Here is a 21,984-nt window from a genome sequence, read left to right on the forward strand (position 1 = left end):
ATGAAGAGCACCAGTTCCTTCCACAGCACAATAGCCCAAAACCATGATGCTGCCACCCCCACACTTCAAAGATAAAATGATACAGGCATCCCTCTTCTTCCTCCAAGTGTAACAACGGGCATTATGGCCAAACAGGTTCACTTTAGTTTCACCAGGCCTTAGGACATGTGTCCAGAAATGAAGATTGTTGTCTTTGTGTGCATCTGCAAACAAATCTGACTTTTTATATTTCTTTTGAAGTAAAGAAATATATTAGAAATATATTGTTATATATTATATATTATGAAATATATTATTAATACTAACTTATTCTTTGCTGAGTGGCCAGTCAGAACAGGGCATGTTTCACTGGGGATAATGACAGCAGCATCTTTAGCTTTTATTCTGGGGTCTATCTGCACATTTATATATTTATCTCTGGGACACAGAACCCATTATCTTCCTGTACAATGTGATGGTTGCACATTCCCAACATGTCTATACACTTGTATAATTGTTTGAACAGATGAATGTGGAACTGAAGCACCTTTATAGTACAATCAAGTAGGGGTGGGCGACATGTACTAAGAATTTTATGACAATATTTTGTAGTACTATGATAACGATAAAAATAATAAAAACTATTCATCACTTCTGTTTTAGGTGATTGCATGGCACAACATTCATAACACCGCAAACATAAATGCTACTCTTGAAAAACATTTCTGTTTGAAATACATTTCTTAAAGAAGTGTGATTTGTATCACTGAACTGCATTTAGAGACTTAGTATAATCATTTTTAAATTTATTGATAGTTATTGATATTGTGGAAAGACACGAGAAAAATTTTAAAAAATAACATTTAGTCAATTTTTTTAACGTTTACTGAAATTTATGGTGACGATAAATCAAAATTCTTAAAATGGCAAAAAAAAATTACAATAAATGATTCGATGAATGGCCACCCCCACAATCAAGTAACTGTTACTTTCAGTTGTTATAAAAGTGCTGTATGTATGCAACATGACTTGAAATTTGAATTCATAACTTAGCTTCTTGAAATTGGGCCTCTGTCTCATTGAGAGACTCCTGCTCTTTCTGATACCCCGCCGTCATCACAACAATGGTTCTACATTATGCCATTAACAAACATTCTTAGGAGTGTAGGACTGAGATGTAGTTTATATAATAAGCTCAGCAGACTCACAGTTCCACCTGGTGTTTACTAATTGTTGCTGCCGCTAGTCTGGAGGAGCTGAATGGGGGAGGCTAGGAGGAGAGGTGCTCAATGAGGTGGAAGCTCAGCTGGAGACTGCCGTTCCAAGGAGGAGCTTCATGGAAAAAGGTGGTATTTGGCTAGACCAAGCATTTAGACACCACAGAATGGCTGCCACAGGAGATTCAAATATGTTTCAAATATACATGAAAGAATCAAAGCAGCACTCCAGGTTTGTTTTTGATAAGGGAATAATATAATAACAAGATATCCATCCATCCATTATCCAACACGCTTATTCCTAGTGGGGTCGCCAGGGGTGTTGGTGCCCATCTCCCACGGTCAACAGGTGAGAGGTGGGGTCACCCTGGACAGGTCACCAGTCCATGACAGGAATAACATGATACAAAGCTAAAAAGAGACAATTTTATATAATATATTGTCATGTATACAGAGCCAAAGGCAGGAAGAAGTAACATTTTTAAAATTCTTTTGCATTAGCACCCATGCCCAGGGAAAATATAGACACTGAGCAGTTTAGTGCACCTATACAGCACCTGCTATTCTGGTTGGGAGGGGTTTGATTATCTGTCTTTGAGACAATTGTATCTAAAAAGAGTTATTGGAAGCTTTTTCATGCATATGAAGTCAAGAGGCCAAGTCCCTTAACATGTCTTTTCAAAAAAAAAAAAAAAAATCAAGGGCGGTTGGCTCTAGTCATATTTTGTACCTAGTCTGTGTTCCTATGCAACGTTTAAAATCAGTGAGTGCTGGTATTTAAATTTGTCTAGATACAAACATTTTAGATTAATATAAAACAATTTACAGAAACTAACATGAAACATCTAAGTGGAATTAATGTGGTTTAAACTCTTGACCCCTTTCTTTTCACTTACATTTCTAATTAAAGAACCACTGTGCCCCTGAGCATTCATGCAATATAGCTTGCAGATTTAAAGCATAATGTGGATTCACCTGTAGTTAAACTAAGTTGATAATCAAATATAACTAAAAAATATTTATTTCACAACTTAATTTAGTCCTAAATTATGTGAGGACTCGTTGAGGTTATTTTAGGGTACAGCATAAAGACCAAAACACATACAAATCATCTATAAAGACAGTTATTGGAAGGCTAAACTAACATCACATCTAAACTGTGGTTTCATTCTTCCAAGGGCCAGTCCGAATATTTCCTGTAGCATCTGAGCCAAACAGGCCATCTTCTTGCAAACTTCTGTTTCGACCAATGACTCCTCGGCGGCTAACTTTGGAATGCTGTCGAGGCAGAGTATTTCTTGGAAAGCCTCTCTGCTCTATGTCCAAAGAATGGATATCTGTGTCTTCATCTTCTGACTTTAATGTGCAGCTGTATGTTTTGGGGTCTTGCTCAAATTGCACTGTAAATGAATCTAGTTTCTCACAGCAGGCTGCATTAGCAGAGGGAGTAGCTGAACCACACATGTGCCACTGACAAGAATGGACCCCTTGAGAAGGCAGGAGGAGACTGTGATAGGACGTTATGCTGTCATGCATGTTGTGAACATGGCCATGACAGGAAGTCACTGGGTCTTGTATACTCTGGCAGGAGGTTTGGCGTTGAAAGGTGTGGCAGGAAGCCATCTGCTTATCCAAGTGGGGACTAGGACAAAGAAGCTGATGATCTGGAAGTGGGCTGTTGGAAATTAACGGTGTTCCTTCTAGATGCTGTGCAGGCTGAGAGCTGTCCCTGTGGGAGCTGTGGACACTTCCGTCCATACTCAGTGAAGCCATATGTGAGCGGTAGTCTTGGAGGCATGGTCGTGGGCGGTTAAAGGAGCGTGACTTTGCTCTCTCAGTAAGGCATCTCTGTAGGGGAAGAGTTGGCCGAGGGAGCTCATCTGGAAGTGAATGAGGACGTGGTGAGAACTTTGGCTCAATGAGAGATGGGATAGGGGATGGTGGACTCATTACAGCCACACAACATGGACCTGTGTTACTTGGAGTTGGGCTTTGAGGAGGTGGTGTCATTTTGTCTGAAGAACCCTGTAAGAGGGATGAAAGCAGTGGCTGCTTGCCTAAACACGGAGAACTCAAGTGGCAGTGTGGTTGATGGAGTTGTTGTGTCTGATTCTGTCCATCAGTATTTACATTTTCTATCTTTGATTTAGATGGGCAACAAACCCACCAACGATTCCACACATCATCCCGTTTGGCACAATGCTGGATGAGAAGGAAGAGGCCCAGAGTGACACAAAAAGCCCCATAGAGGCAGCTGAAAATCATATCCAGGAAATGTCCCTGTGATACAGCCAATGCTCCTAAAGTCCAGGTTGCCAGGAACAGAAAGAGTGTGAAGATGGTGGCGCGTAGTTGGGATTTAAAAGAGTGTTCATTAGCCAGTATAGATGCACCAGTAGAAAATGGCAGACAGTCTCCAGCAGACACTGAAGCTCCACCACTGCCACTTTGACAATGATGGTTTGACTCACTGGACGACAACATCTGCTGATCCTCTCTTAGAAGGCGTAATTCATACTTTCTCTCTGGGTGGCGCTTCAGCTGGATGTAGGTAATCAACAAGTGCAAAGACATGACTATGACCAGAAGACCTACTGGTGCATAAAAGCCTCCCAGACTAGGTTCCCATGCCATCCAGCAGCTGAAAATGATAAACAGGGACTTAAAACTATTTGTTAACCTTGCAAAGATAAACTTATAAATGAATGAATGAAATTAATACATTGAATCTATACTTACTATAATGCTCCATCTCTGCTGCCATAGTTATCCATGCCAAAGACAGCCGTAATGACTACAACTATCAGAGGTACTCCATCGCTCACAAGATAAAATCTGACAAAAAAAAGTGAAAAAGTTATAAAATAAATGTGTTGATGCAGGGCAGTCAGCATACAGATCTGGTCTTTTTGCCACCTACCGGATGAAAATGCTTAGGAAGCTACTAAGGAAACACTTAGGAAACAATAATGATTGTTCCTCCTGATTCACATTAATGATACCACTGGCTTAACAATATTGTGAAATTTATTTACTCCTGTTTTAGATACAATTGAAACTAGTGCTGTATTAGAGGTCCTTTGTCAGTCGTAGAACTGAAAAAACAAACAACAAAAAAAAAACAGTTTATTGTAGCGCAACGCCCCCACCACCCCTTCTTGCTCTGCTTCCCCTTCTGAAGTAGAGAACCCTAACCCTAACCATAACTTCTGAGAGGAGCAGCTCTCCATCTAACAAGTAAATTGAGTTTCCTGAATCCATTGGGATTTACCCTGTCCAGAACTGAAGTAAACTCTGTTTAAGCTGGTGCAGAGAAAGACTCGCCTGGTTTCTGATGACCCTCGTCCAGATGTAACACCCGCCTTCCCCCTGTGCCAGAGTGAGCAGCCTACACCCAACTAGTTCCACAGAGCACACCTGTTAATGGTCACACTCTTTTATTACAACTTGCACTTGTTACTGAACCAGGTTGGTATTAGAGACTCGGGCGAGTCCCAAGGGTGTTGTTTTACATATAGTTTTGGGCTAAAAGCAACCTATCAAACATTTTCCACCTTTTCCTCTCCAGAATCAAACATCATAGCTATTTTACAACCATCAAAGAACTTTGAGGTAACTCATTAATTGAATGTCCACAACATCTCTGATGAGCTTTCGTCTCTGCTTCGATGGTGAGGTCACACAGGTCTTGGGTGCTGGCAGGAAGAGTACTGACTTAGAGCAGCAGGTCTCGGGTCTTAGGGTGACTTCCTCTTGTGCGTAGCGGTCTTCAGCTTCTTGTCTTGCGGCTCTGTAGCTCCTTTCTCCTCGTCTCACGATCTTTCTGGTCCATCGAGATGTAGACGAGCTGGTCTCAGGGAAGGAACGCACCATTTCTTCCCTCTTTGCCTTTGTTCTTTGCCTTTGTCTTTAACTTCATCTTTGCCTTGGTCTTTGTCTTTGGGGTCCGGACCCAGCTGATGAGAGAAGTGCAATTTGAAGCCATATGTTGCAGGGCGGATGGGTTGGTCCCCATGCGCAGAACAGTCTTCGGCTCTGTGGCCCCAGCTCTTCTTCAGCTGTGGAGTTCTTTGTCCATCTCGATCTTGGCTCAAAGCTGCCTGAAGGATCCAACCAAAGATTCCTCTTTTGCACCCATCTTATAAAGGGTTTATCCACCCTCTTGGTGCGTTTGCATTGGCTAGCTTTGTTGCTGTGCCTGTCTCATTGGCTGACTGCTTGGACAGATGATCTCATATCCATCACTGTCTTGGAGACATGATGTCTGTTCCATTGACTCCGAGTTGCTCAACAGTCCTCCTACGTCTGTTGCCTGCCCAATCTTTTCTTTGGAAAGTTTAAGTTGTTCAATTTGTTACCACATAAGGCCTTGGTCCTCTCTGCTCTCTTGTTAGTTACTCTTTCCCCCTAACCTTTCTCCTACCATCGACCTCCAACACAACATCAGTGATCTTTAATTACAGTTACACATTTTACACCATTTCCAGTTCAATGTCAAATCACATGTATAACCTTTTAGTTTCTCTGATTTAGCATTCATTTATAATATTATAACCATAACTTATTAGTTATTCTTATTATAATCTTAATGTGAGTTATTATAGACGTTTTCTGAAAAGGAACCAAGAATAATCCATTATTCTAATTATTTGACACCAAAGCTACAGTTACTTGTTTTACTTGTATTTCCACAAATGTACATTTTCACTTACACTTACATATTCTTATAAGTAAACCAATATTAACTTAAGTATTTTACTTCGGGTCTTATTCAATAAAATGTTTAGACTTCATTCTTTAAAACTTTTATGCTTTGAAATAGGAATAGTTTAAACTATTTCTATGAATCTGCAAGCTGGAAACTTACTTCCTCTTCTTCCAGGAAGCCGACTGTTCCTGTTTCATGACACTCTTTCTGCCTAACTATTATTTCTTATGATTAGATAGAAAAAAGAAGTAGAATTAAAGCAAAGTTTCCAGGAGACAAAAACAACACACACAACCAGATTGATTTTATTGAAGTTTAAGTCTACTGTTGGGTCTTGACATTACTTGTGTGATTATTGTGTGCTTAACTTTAAAGGTAACTTTATGGATTGTTACTGTTAAACTAAAATCTCCAGCATGGGGAAGTGGGATGATCTCGGTTTTTCTTGACAAGTTAAAGTGCTGAGAAATTTATGTTTAATTTAATTTTTTAAATTACACCAAACTGAAAGTTGGACTAACTTGACAAAAATGAATGACTGTGATCCTATAAAGAAACATGTTGATTCACCACAAAAAGAGGCTTTTCTTATCTACCTTGAGATCCTCTCACATTTTCATACAGCAGTGAGATTAGCTAGTTTGTGATTAAGTGTATAGAAACACAAAGGTTGAATATGAATCTGGTGAAAGATTCAGAGGCTTTAAGACAATAGTCCCCATCCTTTGAAACCCTCTCAAGAGTTGTCAGTTTTTTATTTGAAAATAAAACTCTACCTCAGGATGGTTGGCTTGGAACGTTTCTGGACTGGACCACTCCTGTCCTGGGCTTGAAGTGGCTCTTTGCACACATCTTTACAAATATTTCTTGCAGTAAATGCCAGCCACATCATGGTGGACAATGAAGCATAATGGAGTACAATGCCGACCTATCACACCAAAGAAGGAAATACAGTTAAAAATTACATATTATAGTAATAATCTCATTCACAGGAAACATTGAGAAGTGACAATGCTTTTCTGGAAATGAAACTTAGAACTCTAGTCCAGCCTTGTTTGTCACATTTTCAGTTGATTAAAGTCATTTTAAGGATTGCCCAGACTGTAGATACAAACAAGGTTAGGTAAGTAGATATTTTCTTTTCGTAATTTTCTGACATGTCACTTTTACCACATAAATTCCCTTCACTTCTTCAAAGTGAAAAATGGTAAAGGAAAAGGAGCCCGGATCATCATGGATTTCTAATTCCCTTGACACTCTGATCAACTTAAAGGAATCAAGGAGGGTTCTGTACTATACATCTAATACTAACAATCTACGATTAGTATTAGGTTTGAAAACATTGCTTTTCTTAAAACTTAGTTGACGGTTAAAAATTTGACTTTTTCTTGTTCAAATGTATTTACAAATGATGGGTCCAAGCTGCTAAGCCATATACAGAAAGGGTCATAATTACTGCGCTCCACAAAAATATATAATTGTAAAATATTAGCTACACAAAAGAGCAGAAGATGGCAAACTTACAATCTGACAAACCAAAGGAAAGTGGATCTGATTGATGCCTCCCGCAAACACCCCAAATGTCAGGCCTGTGTGAAAGAGGAAATTGAGGAGGGTGTGCCAGCCCTTCCTACTGATGCGGATGACACTGGAAACAGTGAATAAAGAAAGTAAATATGTAGTTAGACTGCAGTCTACATACCTGTAGTCTACATCTGATTTAACAGCAGAGGTTTTTGGACCTGAGCGCAGTAATTTCAACATGCAATTTGGTTGAAGTGGTTGAATTGTAGCTGCATTTTATCTTGGGAATTTTAAGGCTTTGTCATCTGATTTTAACTAATTCTAAAGCTGCTGAATAAAACATGTATACAGCTGATAGCATATTCATCACACAAGAAAAAACAACAACAAATAGAAATTTAGAAAAACAAATAACGTATTTTACAAACTCTCACAATACAAATCCAGATGATCAAATTAAGGAGGAACTAACTAATTTAAAACATCAATGGGGAAAAATTATCCATAAAAAAGTGTGTTATTCAACAACTAAAATATAACAACTTCCAATATAGTAATAAGGTTGGTCAATACTTAGCGAATCAGCTTAAGCATAAAAAAGAAAAATCCACCATATCAGCCATTTTAAATTCAGCAAGACCCTCAAGAAATTAATAATATTTTTACATCTTTTTATATTCAGTTATATACTCCAGATAATATAGGCAGATTTATTTGACTCATGTATAATTTATGGAACTGAGGGTCTTACTGTTAAATATTATTTTACTGATTGCAGGTTTTTCAGTTGTCCTTTTGACTGAAAAGCTGCTGTGCTGTGCCTGCAAGTATTTTGCATGTTTTATGCCCAAATTAGGTGAATTTATTGACAGATCATTTTTTAATTTTGTCAGATCACATAGTAGCATTTATAACTAAAGCAAAAAATTAACAATTAACAGGTGATTGGCAATGATCGGCCTCATTGGTGATCGGTATCGAAAATGGCAGCAGAAAGCCTGATCGGAGCATCCCTACTTGAAACCCAATAAGGAACCAATGTACCCTTCAAGCTGCCATCCACTTTCTTTAAGTAACACAGATTTAAAAATGATCACTAAAGCACTTGCAGCAAGAGTAGAAAAAATTATCCCAACATTAATTCATCCAAATCCAAACTGGCTTTATCAAAAACAGAAACCTAATTGATAGTACCCGCAGATTATTTAACTTAATATCTCCCACCAAAATCAAGCAAAAACTGTGATAGTTTATTTGGATGTACAGAAAGATTTTGATAAAGTCAAATGGAAATTCTTGCTCAAGGTATTGGAAAAATTTGGATTTGGAGAGTCGTTCATTGGGTGGATATAAACACTGTACACTGCACCAAGAGCTACTATAAGCACAAATGGAATTACATCATCTAGTTTTTTGCTACATAGAGGAACCAGACAAGGATGCCCACTCTCACCCTCCGTTTGCTCTTTTCATTGAACTGCTGTAGCAATAAGGAAAAATAACAAAATTGAAGGAATCTGTGACTCAGCTATTGAACATAAAATAAGTCTATATGCTGATGATATCCTGTTATTTTTACAAGATGCACATTATTCTTTTTAAGAAACTTTTAATATAATTAGTTACATTTCTAAAATTTAAACTGGGGAAAATCCATCTTTCCATTAACTGATGGAGCATGGGACTCTGCATCTCAAAATACTACATTATCTCTTACTCTGGGGAACATAAAATATCTAGGAATAAATATTTACCCAGACTGTCAGAATTATTTGCTCTTAACTATATCCCACTTCTTAAAAAGATTGAAGGTCACCCAATGCGCTGGACCAACCTCCCACTTTCACTCATTTGCCGTATATCCACAATAAAGATGAAGGTACTTCCACAACTTAATTATCTATTCTCTATCTCTCCCAATTACTCCTGCAGAAAACTGGTTTAAATCAAGTGACACTTGCATTTCTCAATCCTATTGGAAAAATAAAAAAACCTAGAATATCACTAAAAACTTTACATAAGAAAAAATGTCTTGGAGAATTAGAGGCACCCAACTTTCAGTATTACTATCTAGCAAATCAATTGCAATATTTAGTTAATTAGATTAAATTTGACAGTGAAAATAACTCCTGATTAACAACAAACAAAACCAATGTAAAATACATCAGTATCAGAATTACCTTTCTTTACACAATCAATTAAAAAACTGAATTACTTTCAAATGCCCCACAATAAAGTCTACTTATTTACAGATTGTGAATATGTGGATCATAAGCTTTACAATTATAGAAAATATATGGAAATTTAAAAAAAAATTATTTACTACAAATCTGAGAACTAGTAACATTTTAGGGCTATTTGAAATTCAGAATATGAGTTGGTTTGGCAAAATGAACATTTTCTTTGGATGAAGGAAATGTTCATTTTCTACTGGATAGTAGATAGTCCAACATAATTTTATTTTAGGTGTTATGATGCAGTTAGTCAGTGTGAGGTGCAGCACTGTTCACAGCCTCGTCACCGTCTTATCACATTCAGCATGGCTGCAAACATAGATCTGGTGAATGCAGCATGCAATGTATGATACTAGTGTTCAAAAACAAAAAGTTTCCCAACTCACCCTGAGAAACTTTCTGCCAGTATCTTTAGGTTTTCTTTCCCAGACTTAAGTCACTTAATCCTCTACAAAATCCTGCATGGTTAGAGTTGCCTTTGATTAGCCATTACTGGAACATTGCTCAACATATTTGATGTGTATTTGCTTAATGATTTTGATGATGGAATTTGATCAAATGTAATGTTTGCTGCTTGTTTCATATTTGATGTCTGTGTGATGTTTTTATGATGTAAAGCACTTTGAACTGCCTTATCGTTGAAATGTGTAATACAAATAAACTTGATCACTTCTCGTTCAGTTTGCTGACTGGCCAGGACAAAATGCATCTTTGTAACCATTTACTCCTATTTATACCTTGCCCTTATAGTCATTTGTCCAATAGTTTTCAAAGCATCTGCACTCAGAATGCCCAAATTATGCACTTTTACAACTTTTACGATGCCCTAACCCAACTTTTACATCATTGACATTAGACAGCCATCATGGATCACAGAAGTCGGACTTATGCTGGAAGTTTGAAGTGTACAGAGTGAAAAGGAATGGTGAGAGTACAGTCCCCCGAGGATCTCCTGTGTTGCTGACCACCTGGTTAGACACACAGTCCTTCAGTCTCACAAACTGTGGTCTGTTTGTGAGGTAGTCATAGATCCAGGCGATTGTTGAGGTCTCCATCTGTCTTCTGGAGTTTCTTGCAGAGCAGATTAGGCTGAATTGTGTTAAATGCAGTGGAGAAAACAAACATAATCTTTTATAACTTGTTGCCTGTTTTGTCCAGATGACAGTGGGTTTATTGAAGCAGGTGTATGGTGGCATCAATCAATCAATCAATTAAATTTTATTCGCATAGCACATTTCATATCATACCATACCAACTTTATTTATAAAGCACTTTAAAACAACCACAGCTGATGCAAAGTGCTGTACATCAAAACACAACATAACAATAAAAAAATATAAAATAAAAACTTAGTTTAAAAACAAAAACATACAATTTAAAACTAGATCCCGCCAGAGTTGAAAGCCAAGTAAAATAGATGGGTTTTAAGACGAGCTTTAAAATCCCCAGCAGCAAGACATTTCAAGGTGCTTTACATAATTAAAAAACAAAATAAAAACAGCATGTGACATTGAACAAACAGCAAAAAAGGGAGAGATTTTGGAAAAAAAAAAAGATAAAAAAAAAAGATAAAAACATACTTTTGTTACGGAATTTAAGCGCCTGTCGTCGCCGGACTCCGCCGTCTGTTTAACACGGGTATTATCCAGGCCCCGTCGCCTAACAGGACAAGGTCTCCAACCTTGCAGCACCAGGCTCCGTCCACCTGTCACGCAAATTTTTGCGCTAGGACTTCGCCGTCCTACGCGGATTTTTGTGCACTATTTTTACCTGATAGAGTCTAGAATTTACAGGTACTCAAACTTCACACACAACCATCACCAAGCCCAGAGCTATGGTCACCACCAAACCAAGCAAAACGTCAGTGACGCCACATCCGAAAAGGGATCCAACTGCCACACAGCACACATTACAACTAGTTGCATCTCCCAATCAGCTGGGTCAACATCCCCCAAACATAGTGATGGATGGGGCAGAAAACTAAAGAGTCTGCAAAACCACCCGGCCAACACTGGCAACCCCAGTTTGCCTGTCCACAAAATAACACATGCACTCTTACCAGCCAGGGATTTGCACCCAACCTGACCCAGGTGTCTTCTAAACTTTGCCAGTCTTTTGTTCCAATACCAATGACTTTAATTCCCTTCCTTGGATTTTTTTAAGTATGTAAATTCATAGTAAGAAAAACATTTTAATGCAATACCCTTGAATGATCAAACAAAACACTTTCACTTCTGCTTGTATGGTGTGTGTATGAAATGTACACCTTTTTGATTGACCTCTTATGTGCCGTGTGAACTTTGTAAAAAAAATGTTTTGTTTTATGCAGAGGGAGAGGTCACAGTTCCAGGTTTGAATGCATGCAGCTTGGCAGAAACTCCCAGTAATCCTCTTCCCCTCCTGACCTGTCAAGATCTTCTTCACTCTCTCCCCATTTTTTATATACTTACAATATTGGAATATTTTGTCATGATATGCCGAACATGTCAGCTGATTATCTGCTCCTTTGTCAGTCTAATAAATAAATTTTATGAAAACATTTTTGTCCCTGTTTATTCTGTAATATATGAGTTTACATGCCGATGCTAAGGGTATTAAATTGTATTATAGATAAATCATCCAATTAAAAAGCACCAATTCTGGCTAGGTGCAAGATGGTAAAAATTAAATATGAAATAATCCTTTTAATTTTTCTTGCTTTTGAATGCAGAGAAAATGAATAATGGAAAGAATCAACTTGTGAGAATTTGAGTTTTTGTGTTTTTATTTTGGTTTCTGTGTAAGTTGAGTCTGTGTTGTCCCAGCTACCCCTTGATTGATCCCAGCTTTGTCTCGTTCCCCTGATTACCCTCTGTGTATTTAATCCCACCTGTGTCTCTTGTTCCTTGTTGGGTCCTTGTTTAGTCTGTGTCTATTCTGCCTGTAGTTGTGTATATTGTACCAGTTGCTAGTATCTGAGCTCTTTGCTCACCTGTGCTGCCTGGATTATTGTTTGTTCATCATTTACTCTCCATACCTGGGTCCACTGCGTCCACCTCACCACTACAATTCATGACACAACTCAAAAGTTCTTCATAATGTTTAATCAGTTGAGACTAATAATGTATAAGCAAATCTCATGAAAGGAGCAAAGGTTTTTATTTTTAGTTTTTAACTGGCAACAGAAGTGTGAAAAATATTATGAGGTGGTAAATCATCATTTAATTAATTTTTTTATATATATAATCTATAGCATTAGCCCATTATTTCAAACATATCCTACCATCAAATTCAGGAAACAGCGACATTTTTATTTTATACTTTGGATAATCATGGAAACTTTTCTGTATGCTTATACATGACAGAATAGATTATAATAGGTAGGCTAGTGCTATTCAGAAAGAAACTTGCACTAAAAAAACAAAACTACAGGGTTTGAATGATGGCCAAAATATCCTAGTAACGATTAGCGTCTCACATTGCAGTGTTTAAGCTAGAGCAGATTAAAGACACTCAAGGTTGTGAAGAATTGGGTGGACTCGCCCTTTAGTCATTTACCAAATTGGAAGCTACAATCAGAAGCCAACTTTAGCTATATATACGAAACAAAGTCAGAGTAAAAAGCTTTCTGTGTGAAGGTATTGTGGTAAAATAATTATTTACTGCTTTGGATGAGTGTACACAAATGGGTTTCTACACAATGCGATATGATTTGTTCTTTGTTCAACTCCTCCTAGTGGTCTGGAGCACTCCCATTTGGTGGAGAGAGTTTGCTGTTTTTGCTATTTGTAGAATTTCACCCTCTTACTCCTTTTCCCTGTGAATACAGCATTTTTTGATTGCATTTTTTTTTGTTTGGTTGTAGTGCCTTTCTGTTGCATTTTTGTTTTTAACATGTTAGAGGTTTGTTTCGCAGGTTGCTGCACGTTTGTCAGCCACTGTAATAATTAGTTCCTTTGTCATCTTAACTCCCTCTTCTGTAGATTTACCTTCTGGACTCATTATTGTTCACTGGTTGCTTCCATTGACTCAGTTTTTCTTTTTCTTTTTTTCAAAAATATTTTAATTGGAATTTTAGCACTTTAGACAAACAGTTTGAACATTCTACAAAGTATGACAGCAGTATTAGTAGAACTGTTCAGATCAAAATAAAATACAAACAAATCAACAAAACGCCTCTCATAATCCTTGGTTCTAATACAACCCATCACATATTCCACATATTATCTTTATATTGAGATATTAAATTCAAAAGTGTATGTCCTCTAATAGAATTGTCTTTGGGAACTGCAGTTAACATGTTCTCCATCCTCTGGGATGCTCAGATCCTTTACATACATAATGAAGAGAGATGAACTCAAGCAGATCCTGTTTGCCCTTTAATACATATGTAATTGATTCCAGAGGGAGGACAGATAACATCTGCCACAACCATTGGTTTACAGTCGATCCATGAATCTTTTCCAGAACAATGATATACATCTTTTCAAATTGAGCAAACTTAAGTTTATAAATGTTCGTCCGTTTTTAGTATAATTGTTTTTCAGGGTACAGTCCAAACACAAACAGCTTTGGATCCAAAATTATTTGTTTGGAAATTATTTTCCCAATTACATCTTTTACCTCTTTCCAAAACAGTATAATTTTCCTACAATACCACATACAGTGAACCGGAGTTCCTCTGTCCTCTGTACATTTTGGACATACATCAGGTATCTCCCTGCTATATCTATTGGGGTTCACTGGTGTCATGTAAACCCGCATTAACCATTTGAAATGGATCATTTAAGAGCTGTGCTGATAGAGCTAGTATTGGAAAATGTGCATGCTGTTTGCCAATCTTCATCAGATAACTCTAGCAGTAAATCTTCCTTCCAAGCCTTAAGTCTATCATGAGATCCTTCAGATAAATGTAACAAAATTCTGATATACCTTTCTTCAAACTGTCCTTTAACATTTTTTCTAAAGTTGACTTGGCAGGTTTTGTCAGCTCATTATTTTAACTTGTTCTTATGAAGTCTCTGAATTGAAGATATTTAAAGCAGTATTTCTTATCTAGGTGGAATTTATGTTGCAGATCCTGAAAGCACATTAGTATGTCTGAGTCTGGTACATAAAGATTCTGAATCATTTGGAGTCCTTTGTCTTTCCATGCTTTAAATGTTGAATCAGTTCTACCAGGTACAAATAATTGGTTACCCCACACTGGACTGAACAGAGACAATTTGGCTCATTAAAATTTATTTATTTTTTTACATCTCTCCATACTCTTATCGAATTGTTAAGAAATTGATTTTTAATATGTTTCAGAAGCTTTAATATTGAATTTGAATATAAATATGAAGGGAGAGTCAATTTTAAATCCTAAGACTCCATGTCAGTCCAATGTGGAGAATGATTACTGTAATAAATCATCATAGAAAACTTGGGGCACTTCAGTGAAAAGTTGGGCACTTCAAGCCTCCACGGTCATAAGGGAGGTACAGCAAGGACAAACAGAGTCTTGACTTCCTGTTGTTCGATAAGGAACGCACCATTTTCTTCATTTGTGAAAAGAATTCAGGAGGAGGTGGAAGAGTAACATTCTAAAATATATTAATTTTTATTACATTTATTCTTCCAATCATAGACATAGGTAGTGGCATCCATCTTTCAAATTAATTATCTACTTGATTTAATATGAGTCTGTAATTGGTCGCAGCTACCTTTTCAAACTCTGAAGAAATGTGTACCCCTAAATATTTAAATTCAGTTACTATCTTAAACTGTAATACACCTGAAGTTGGGCTAATTCTCTCATTTGTATTTAATAACATAATTGAAAATTTGGTTTTGTTTATTTTGTATCCAGATCTCACTAATTTAATTATTTCCAAAATAATTTCTATTGATCGACTTAATTTTTAATGTGAATAAGATCACGTTGTCTGTGAACAGGGGAATCCTGTGTTCTGTAGGTTCCACCGTGATTCCACTAAGATGAGGGTGTGAGCCTATTGCAATAGCAAATGGCTCTATTGCCAGAGTGAACAACAGAGGTGACAATGGGCAGCCCTGTCTGCAGCCTCTATTGATCTTTATTGGTTTAGATATATTTCTGATAGTTATTATTTCAGCTGAGGAATTATTGTATAATATTTTGACCCATTTTACAAAATTGTTCCCACAGTGAAATTTTTCCATAACCTGAAAAAGACATACTCAGTGAACCCTATCAAACACCTTTTCAGCATAAAAGAACAGAGTCCGAGGTACCTTTATTATGATGAATTTTGTTTAATACTCGTGTTACACGTCTCTACTTATAGTGACAAATATAACAAATGATGTTTTGTTTTGTTTTTCCGTTTTTTTTCTTCTTCTGAAGACTTTCTGCTTTCCCTTGATCTTGGAGAGCCTGTAATGACGAACAGTCAGTGAGAGAAAGAAAGGACAACCGCCGTCTTCTTCCCCAAACTCTGTCTGAAGAGCGAGGGGCGGGGCTCCTCAATTCCGGTCTCCTGGTGAGACGTTGCCCGAACCTTCGTTACCCTTTTTTTTTAATTTTTTTTTTATTTAAAACCCATATATGTAATTAATTGCAATACTATTAATTTCTGTGTGGTGGCGTATATTTTCTTAAACAGATTTTCTGGACTATCACCAAGTGATAATTAAATTCTCCCACTTTATGGTGTATCACACTCGCCTCACGTTATGAAAACCTTGCCACCCCAAAATAAATCCATTTTGATCTCGGTCAATTGTATTTGGTAAGACCTTGGGAGATATTTTCAGATCAGAATTTAGTAAACTAATCGGCCTGAAGTTCTCACATTTATTTGAAGATCTGCCTAACTTTGGCAAAAGGGTAATCATGGCAGCATTCATTGAGGGAGGGAAGTAATTTGAATGAAAAATTTCTTTAAACATATCTAATAATGGGGTAAAAAGTTTGTCTTTAAAGGTCTTATATAATCTATTGGAAGCCCGTCTGGTCCTGCTCTATTCCCTGATTTCATATTGTCAATGGCTTGCCCTAGCTCTTTCGTAATTTCTAGATTCAAGTTGTCCTAGTCTTCCTCTGAGAATTTAGGTATATTTAATTTAAAAAAAATTATTTATGTTTTCTAATTTTATGCTTATTTGCATTAATTAATACAATTCTTCATAGTAGTTGTTAAAGGCTGCATTCATTTCTTGGGGATCTTGCAAAATTTGTTCATTCGATATAATAGATGTGATTGGTTATTTAGTTTCTGTTTTATTTGCCATACCAGTAACTTGCCTGCTTTGTTGCCCTGTTCACAGAATGTTTGCCTGAGTCGCAAAAGGCTTGATGCAGCTCTTGAAGCTGAAAATTTATCATATTCTGCTCTCAAAATCAATAAGTCCTTTTTTAGTTGTGGGTCATTTTCCTTATTTACTTTAGCTTGTCTTACTTTTATCTTCCAATTGTATTCTAGTTATTTCAGTTTGTTTTGTTTTAGACCAGTGGTCCCCAAACTCCGGCCTGTGGGCCGGATCCGGCCCCCTGAACAATACCAGAGAGCATTTAGATTTTTTTTCGTATACCGTATTTTCCGGACTATAAGCCACTACTTTTGTCCCAAGCTTTGAATCTTGGGGCTTATAGTCCGGTGCGGCTTATATGTGGATTTTTCTTCAACCACCAGGGGACTCTTTAGCAGGAAGTGAATTATTGGAAGTCAAAATTGGAAATAAAAGAAGAAAGCGCCCATTAAAACGGAATTAGGTTTTAATAGGGAATTGAAATTTGATAATGTTGTTGACCAGTTACATAGCATTGAGGGGAAAAAGAAGATTTTTAGTTTTTTTAAATAATACTGTGATCAGTATTATTGAGGTATAGATATTAGGATCCAGTAGATGGCAGTAGTGCTACAATAAGGGATGCAAGCTGCCGTAGAAATCTAAAGAAGGCAACTTTTTCTTTTTCAACCTTAATAAATGTGATATTCAATTGACCTGTTATAACTCAAATGTTGGGTGTCCGCCCCCCTCTGCTGCTGCTGCATCGTTGTGAAAAACCTAGAGCGGCAGAGATATCTGCGGCTTATAGTCTGGAAAATACAGTATTTATTTCATAAATAGTGTTATTTCCTGGATATTTTCTGTGAAGAACCCAGAGAGGGTTATTTGGTTGTGCTTTCTGGAAAACAAGAAATTTTTACATTTAGGCACTCCTGCAAACGCCACACTTTTTCTGTTACAAGCTGACTCCGGCCCCCCACCAGAGAAGGGAAAAGTTTGGGGACCCCTGTTTTAGGCCCTGTATAACTAATAATATGTCCTCTAAGGAAGGCCTTAAATGCTTCCCATTTTGTACATGCTGTTGTTTCTGTAGTATTAATTAGAAAAAATGTGTCAATTTGTTTCTCTAAATATTTCACAAAGTTTTTGTCTTGTAACCATTTATGTTGGAACTGCCATCTCGTGGGGTCTTTCTTTAATATATCATCTTTATAAACCAAATAAGATGGAGCATGATCTAAAATTACAATATTGTCAGGAGCAATCTTGAATTCTAAACTACAACTCTGTAGAAATTAAAAAGGAGTCTATTCTGGAGTGGGTTTTGAAAGTACTTGAATAACAGGAGTATGCTTAGCTAGCTGGGTTTTTCTCTCTCCATACATTGTCATGATTTGTGGAGGTAGAGTGGTGAGGCAGACCCAGGATGAGGATGATGATGATTTAATGATGAAAAACCCACCGAACGGAACACAGGCAGCAAGAACATTACACGACGAGGATCCGACAAGAGACAAAGACAACAGGTGGGTTTAAATACACAGGGAGGGCAATCAGGGAATGAGACACAGCTGGGAACAATCAACAGGGAAGACACAGAGACTCACAGGGGAACAGACAAACAGATCACAACATACATCCAGCAACTTCAGCTCTTTCATCATTCTATGAATTACAGCTCTACAGTTGTTATGTGACTGACCTATTCCGGTTGATCTGTCCATGTTTGGATTTAATGTACAATTAAAGTCCCCCCCATTATGTGTGATCCTTTAAGCGTAGAAAGGGCAAGGAATAAATCATTGTAAAAATTACTGTCATCCGCATTAGGGCCATATATAATAGTTAAAATTAGAGTATCCGACATTATGTAGCCTTTAAGTATTAGGTACCTTCCTCTTTTGTGTTTAATAATGTTTTTAATTTGCAGTGGTACCGATTCATGTATCAGAGGAATAACCTCTCTAGAATGAGATGTGAACAGTGCCATTTATATATATATTGCCCCTCCACCTCCTCCTCACTTTTAAGTTGTCCTCATCAAGAAGGTGTGTTTCCTGAATGAACACAATTTTAGAGTCCATTTCTTTCAATCTATTCATGAATTGTTTGACTTTTTGGAGGTGTTGAAGACCTCTGCAGTTCCATGAAATAAAATAAAACTTTACGGTTTGAGGCATACAGTAACAAAAGTAGTGGATTGCTTAATATTATAGAAATGTGAGACACAACAAAACCGGATGTTAGAACGCACATCCAATACATAGAACGTAAACATCTCCCTTCTTCCAAGTCCCTTCCCCAAACTGGGAGAGTCCCACCCACATCCATTGTCTCCCGTTATTGCCAGGAACCAATCCACAACTAGTGAGGATCAGTAGAACCATCAGTAGAATAAGCATTTCTTGCTTCTTCTGCAAGAAATGCACCCGTTACTGCTAAACAACATTTTTTGACCCCTGCCCACTAATATTGAAAAACATTTTAAAGGACAACTCCACACTTAAATGGTTGTTGTTACAAAATTTAGGAACACAAATATGCAACATACATAGGAATAACTGAATCAAATGCACTGCAGTGCACAAAAGAAATTTGTGTACTGCATGAGTACGCAAACTATAGTTTGCGCTTGCAAACTGTAAAATGTCAAATAATGGATTTCAGTTATTTGTGTAATATACATGCCATCTGAGGCATCATTCTTTACTTAGCGCTCTGCGTGTCCCGAGCTCTCTTGGATTTTCTTGAAAAACTCACTTGGTTCCCCAGGTGTTTTTAATGTCAGTGTTTTGTTTTCATAAGTCACTAGAAGCGTTGCAGGGTGAGCATTGCGAATGCCCAGTTTACGCAGCTCCTCCCAGATCGGATAGAACTTTTTTCTCAGCTGGTGAAGCCCGGTGGCCAGGTCGGGGTAGAAGTGGACCCGTTGTTCCTTGTAGAATTCGTCCTTTTTTTCTCGTGCGGCTCAAGTGATGGCTTGCTTTTCTCGGTAGTTGAGGAACTTCATTATCAGGGCTCTCGGTCGGGAAGCACTGTCTGCTCTCGGCATAACCTGTGAGCTCTTTCCAAGCTCACAAAGGGCTGCAGCGCTTCACTCCTCAATGCTTCGGGTATCCACTTCTACAAAAAAGCACACGAGTCTGGACCCTTGGCACCTCCTGGCAAATTCACAAGCCTTATTCAAGTGAGACCTTGTTTCCAAGTCCATGAGTTTGTCTTCCAATGATTTGTTTTTCGCCTGCAAGGTGCTCACGTTAGCTTGTAGGTTAGCCACCTCATCTTTCGCGGTGGAAATACGGTCCTCTGCTCGCTCATAGTCTTTCATCACCTGTTTCATATCTTGTAGTGTCACCATCACACCATCAAGTTTTGAGGAAAACTCGCTTCTTAATGATTCCAGTGCGGCCAGGATTTGATCAGGCTTACTATTTTCTGACTCTGAATTTTCTGAATTCTGAATTTTCTGATTTACTTTCTTTCTTGTGCGGCAATGCTTTTGTTAGCTTTGCGAGCTTCTTCACAGAAATTGTGGTCCAACAGCTTTGTTTGCTTGGATGCCTCACTTTTCCCTTTGTGTTGTCCTTTTTTTCACATAAATCTTTAATGAACAGCAGTTTTTTTCCCCCTTATTAGAGCAGCAAACAGCAGGGCAAAGATTGGTACATCTTTTCACATGGCCGCCATAACCGGAAGTCCCATTGACTCAGTTTTACTCTGTTATGCTCTTTCCTTGTTCCTGCTTTCAAGTTTTGTACTTTTTGCCTTTTGTTTAATATATAGTGGTTCATATGACTATTCCATTCTCCTGTTTGCATTTTGGTCCTACTCTGAACACACCAAATCTGAAAGTTTGAACTTTTTGATTGTTATAAAATCTCCTTCTGGGAGGAAGGACCTGCAGTAATACATCCAACTAAATGGAAATAATTCTTAACTTTGAGATGGGATTTAACATGCAGTTTGAAGATTCAAATTAAGCTAATGTTTCTGATAAATCAAACAGCTCATTTGGGTAAAAATCCCCCGAATCAGACTCTTACCTGTGGTGTACAATGTAAGTCACGATAGAGACAAGCAAACACAGCAGCATGACGGCAGTGCAGGCATAAACCACAGGATGCAGATAATCCCTAGGGTATGGAGGGAAGGACAGCACTCTCTTTAGATCCTGGTAAATATACAAAAAAAAAATCACACTTGAAATTAGTTAAGTAAATTAGTAATTAGTTAAGACACGAAGGATCAGCACTTTTACTGTTACAGTTACCGTTCGGAAACTACCGTAATCACTTCAGTTAAATCTAAACTTGGCAACTTTTTCTTTTTCAACCATAATAAATGTAATATTCAATTGACCTGTTATGACTCAAATGTTGGGTGTCCGCCCCTATGCTCTGTGCTGCATCGTTGTGGAAAACCTGGAGTGGAAGAGATATCTGCGGCTTATAGTCCTGAAAATACGGTATTTTTTTCATAAATAGTGTTATTTCCTGGATTTTTTTTCTGTGAAGAACCCAGAGAGGGTTATTTGACTGTGCTTTCTGGAAAACAATACATTTTTACATTTAGGCACTCCTGCAATCGTCACACTTTTTCTGTTACAAACTGACTCCGGCCCCCCACCAGAGAAGGGAAGTTATGTGGCCCTCACAGGAAAAAGTTTGGGGACCCCTAACACACTTTATTAGGTACTCCTGCCCAACGCAAATGTCGAATCAGCTAATCACATGGCAGCAACTCAATGCATTCAGGCATGCAGACATGGCCAAGATGATCTGCTGCAGCTCAAACTGAACATCAGAATGAGGAAGAAAGGTGATTTAAGTGACTTTGAACATGGCATGGTAGTTGGTGCCAAGTACTCAGACCAGCTGGTCTGAGTATTTCAGAAACTGCTGATCTACTGCGGTTTTCACACACAAAACCCCATCTCTAGGATTTACAGAGAATGGTTAGAAAAACAGAAAATATCCAGTGAGCGGCAGTTCTGTAGGCACAAATGCCTTGTTGATGCCAGAGGTCAGAGGAGAATGTCCTGATTTGATCTTTTAACCACTTGTTACAACAGAGGTATGCAGAGGAGCAT

General features: G+C 37.8%; 1 protein-coding gene across 2 annotated transcripts; it reads right to left on the minus strand.

The window, feature by feature from the left end:
* Positions 1 to 303: 303 nt before the first annotated feature.
* On the minus strand, positions 304 to 21,061 carry adgra1a (adhesion G protein-coupled receptor A1a). 2 transcript variants are annotated; one of them, XM_015060977.1, is made up of 5 exons: positions 20,939 to 21,061; positions 7,429 to 7,552; positions 6,681 to 6,832; positions 3,936 to 4,031; positions 304 to 3,837 (listed from the first exon to the last, which is right to left on the minus strand). In XM_015060977.1, exons 1-5 carry the CDS (start codon positions 20,986 to 20,988, stop codon positions 2,349 to 2,351), a joined length of 1,911 nt encoding a protein of 636 aa, XP_014916463.1. In that variant the 5' UTR covers positions 20,989 to 21,061; the 3' UTR covers positions 304 to 2,348. The 2 variants fall into 2 exon arrangements, with proteins under 2 accessions (XP_014916463.1, XP_014916464.1); XM_015060978.1 differs by lacking the exons at positions 6,681 to 6,832; positions 7,429 to 7,552; positions 20,939 to 21,061 and adding an exon at positions 4,536 to 6,669 and having other exon boundaries at positions 3,936 to 4,468.
* Positions 21,062 to 21,984: the final 923 nt, after the last annotated feature.

Source organism: Poecilia latipinna, unplaced genomic scaffold (genome assembly GCF_001443285.1).
Source record: "Poecilia latipinna isolate Pla-1442-1.1 unplaced genomic scaffold, P_latipinna-1.0 Scaffold1762, whole genome shotgun sequence".
Taxonomy (NCBI): Eukaryota; Metazoa; Chordata; class Actinopteri; order Cyprinodontiformes; family Poeciliidae; genus Poecilia; species Poecilia latipinna.

What these genes read in the sequence shown, in the direction of transcription:
- adgra1a (XM_015060977.1), bottom strand. Translation starts at nt 20,988, where the DNA reads ATGCTGCTGTGTTTGCTTGTCTCTATCGTGACTTACATTGTACACCAC. An exon ending in ACTTACATTGTACACCACAG is followed by an intron (nt 7,553 to 20,938) that starts GTAAGAGTCTGA and finishes CACTGTTTCCAG; the next exon opens with TGTCATCCGCATCAGTAGGA. An exon ending in AGCAGAGATGGAGCATTATA is followed by an intron (nt 3,838 to 3,935) that starts GTAAGTATAGAT and finishes TATCATTTTCAG; the next exon opens with CTGCTGGATGGCATGGGAAC.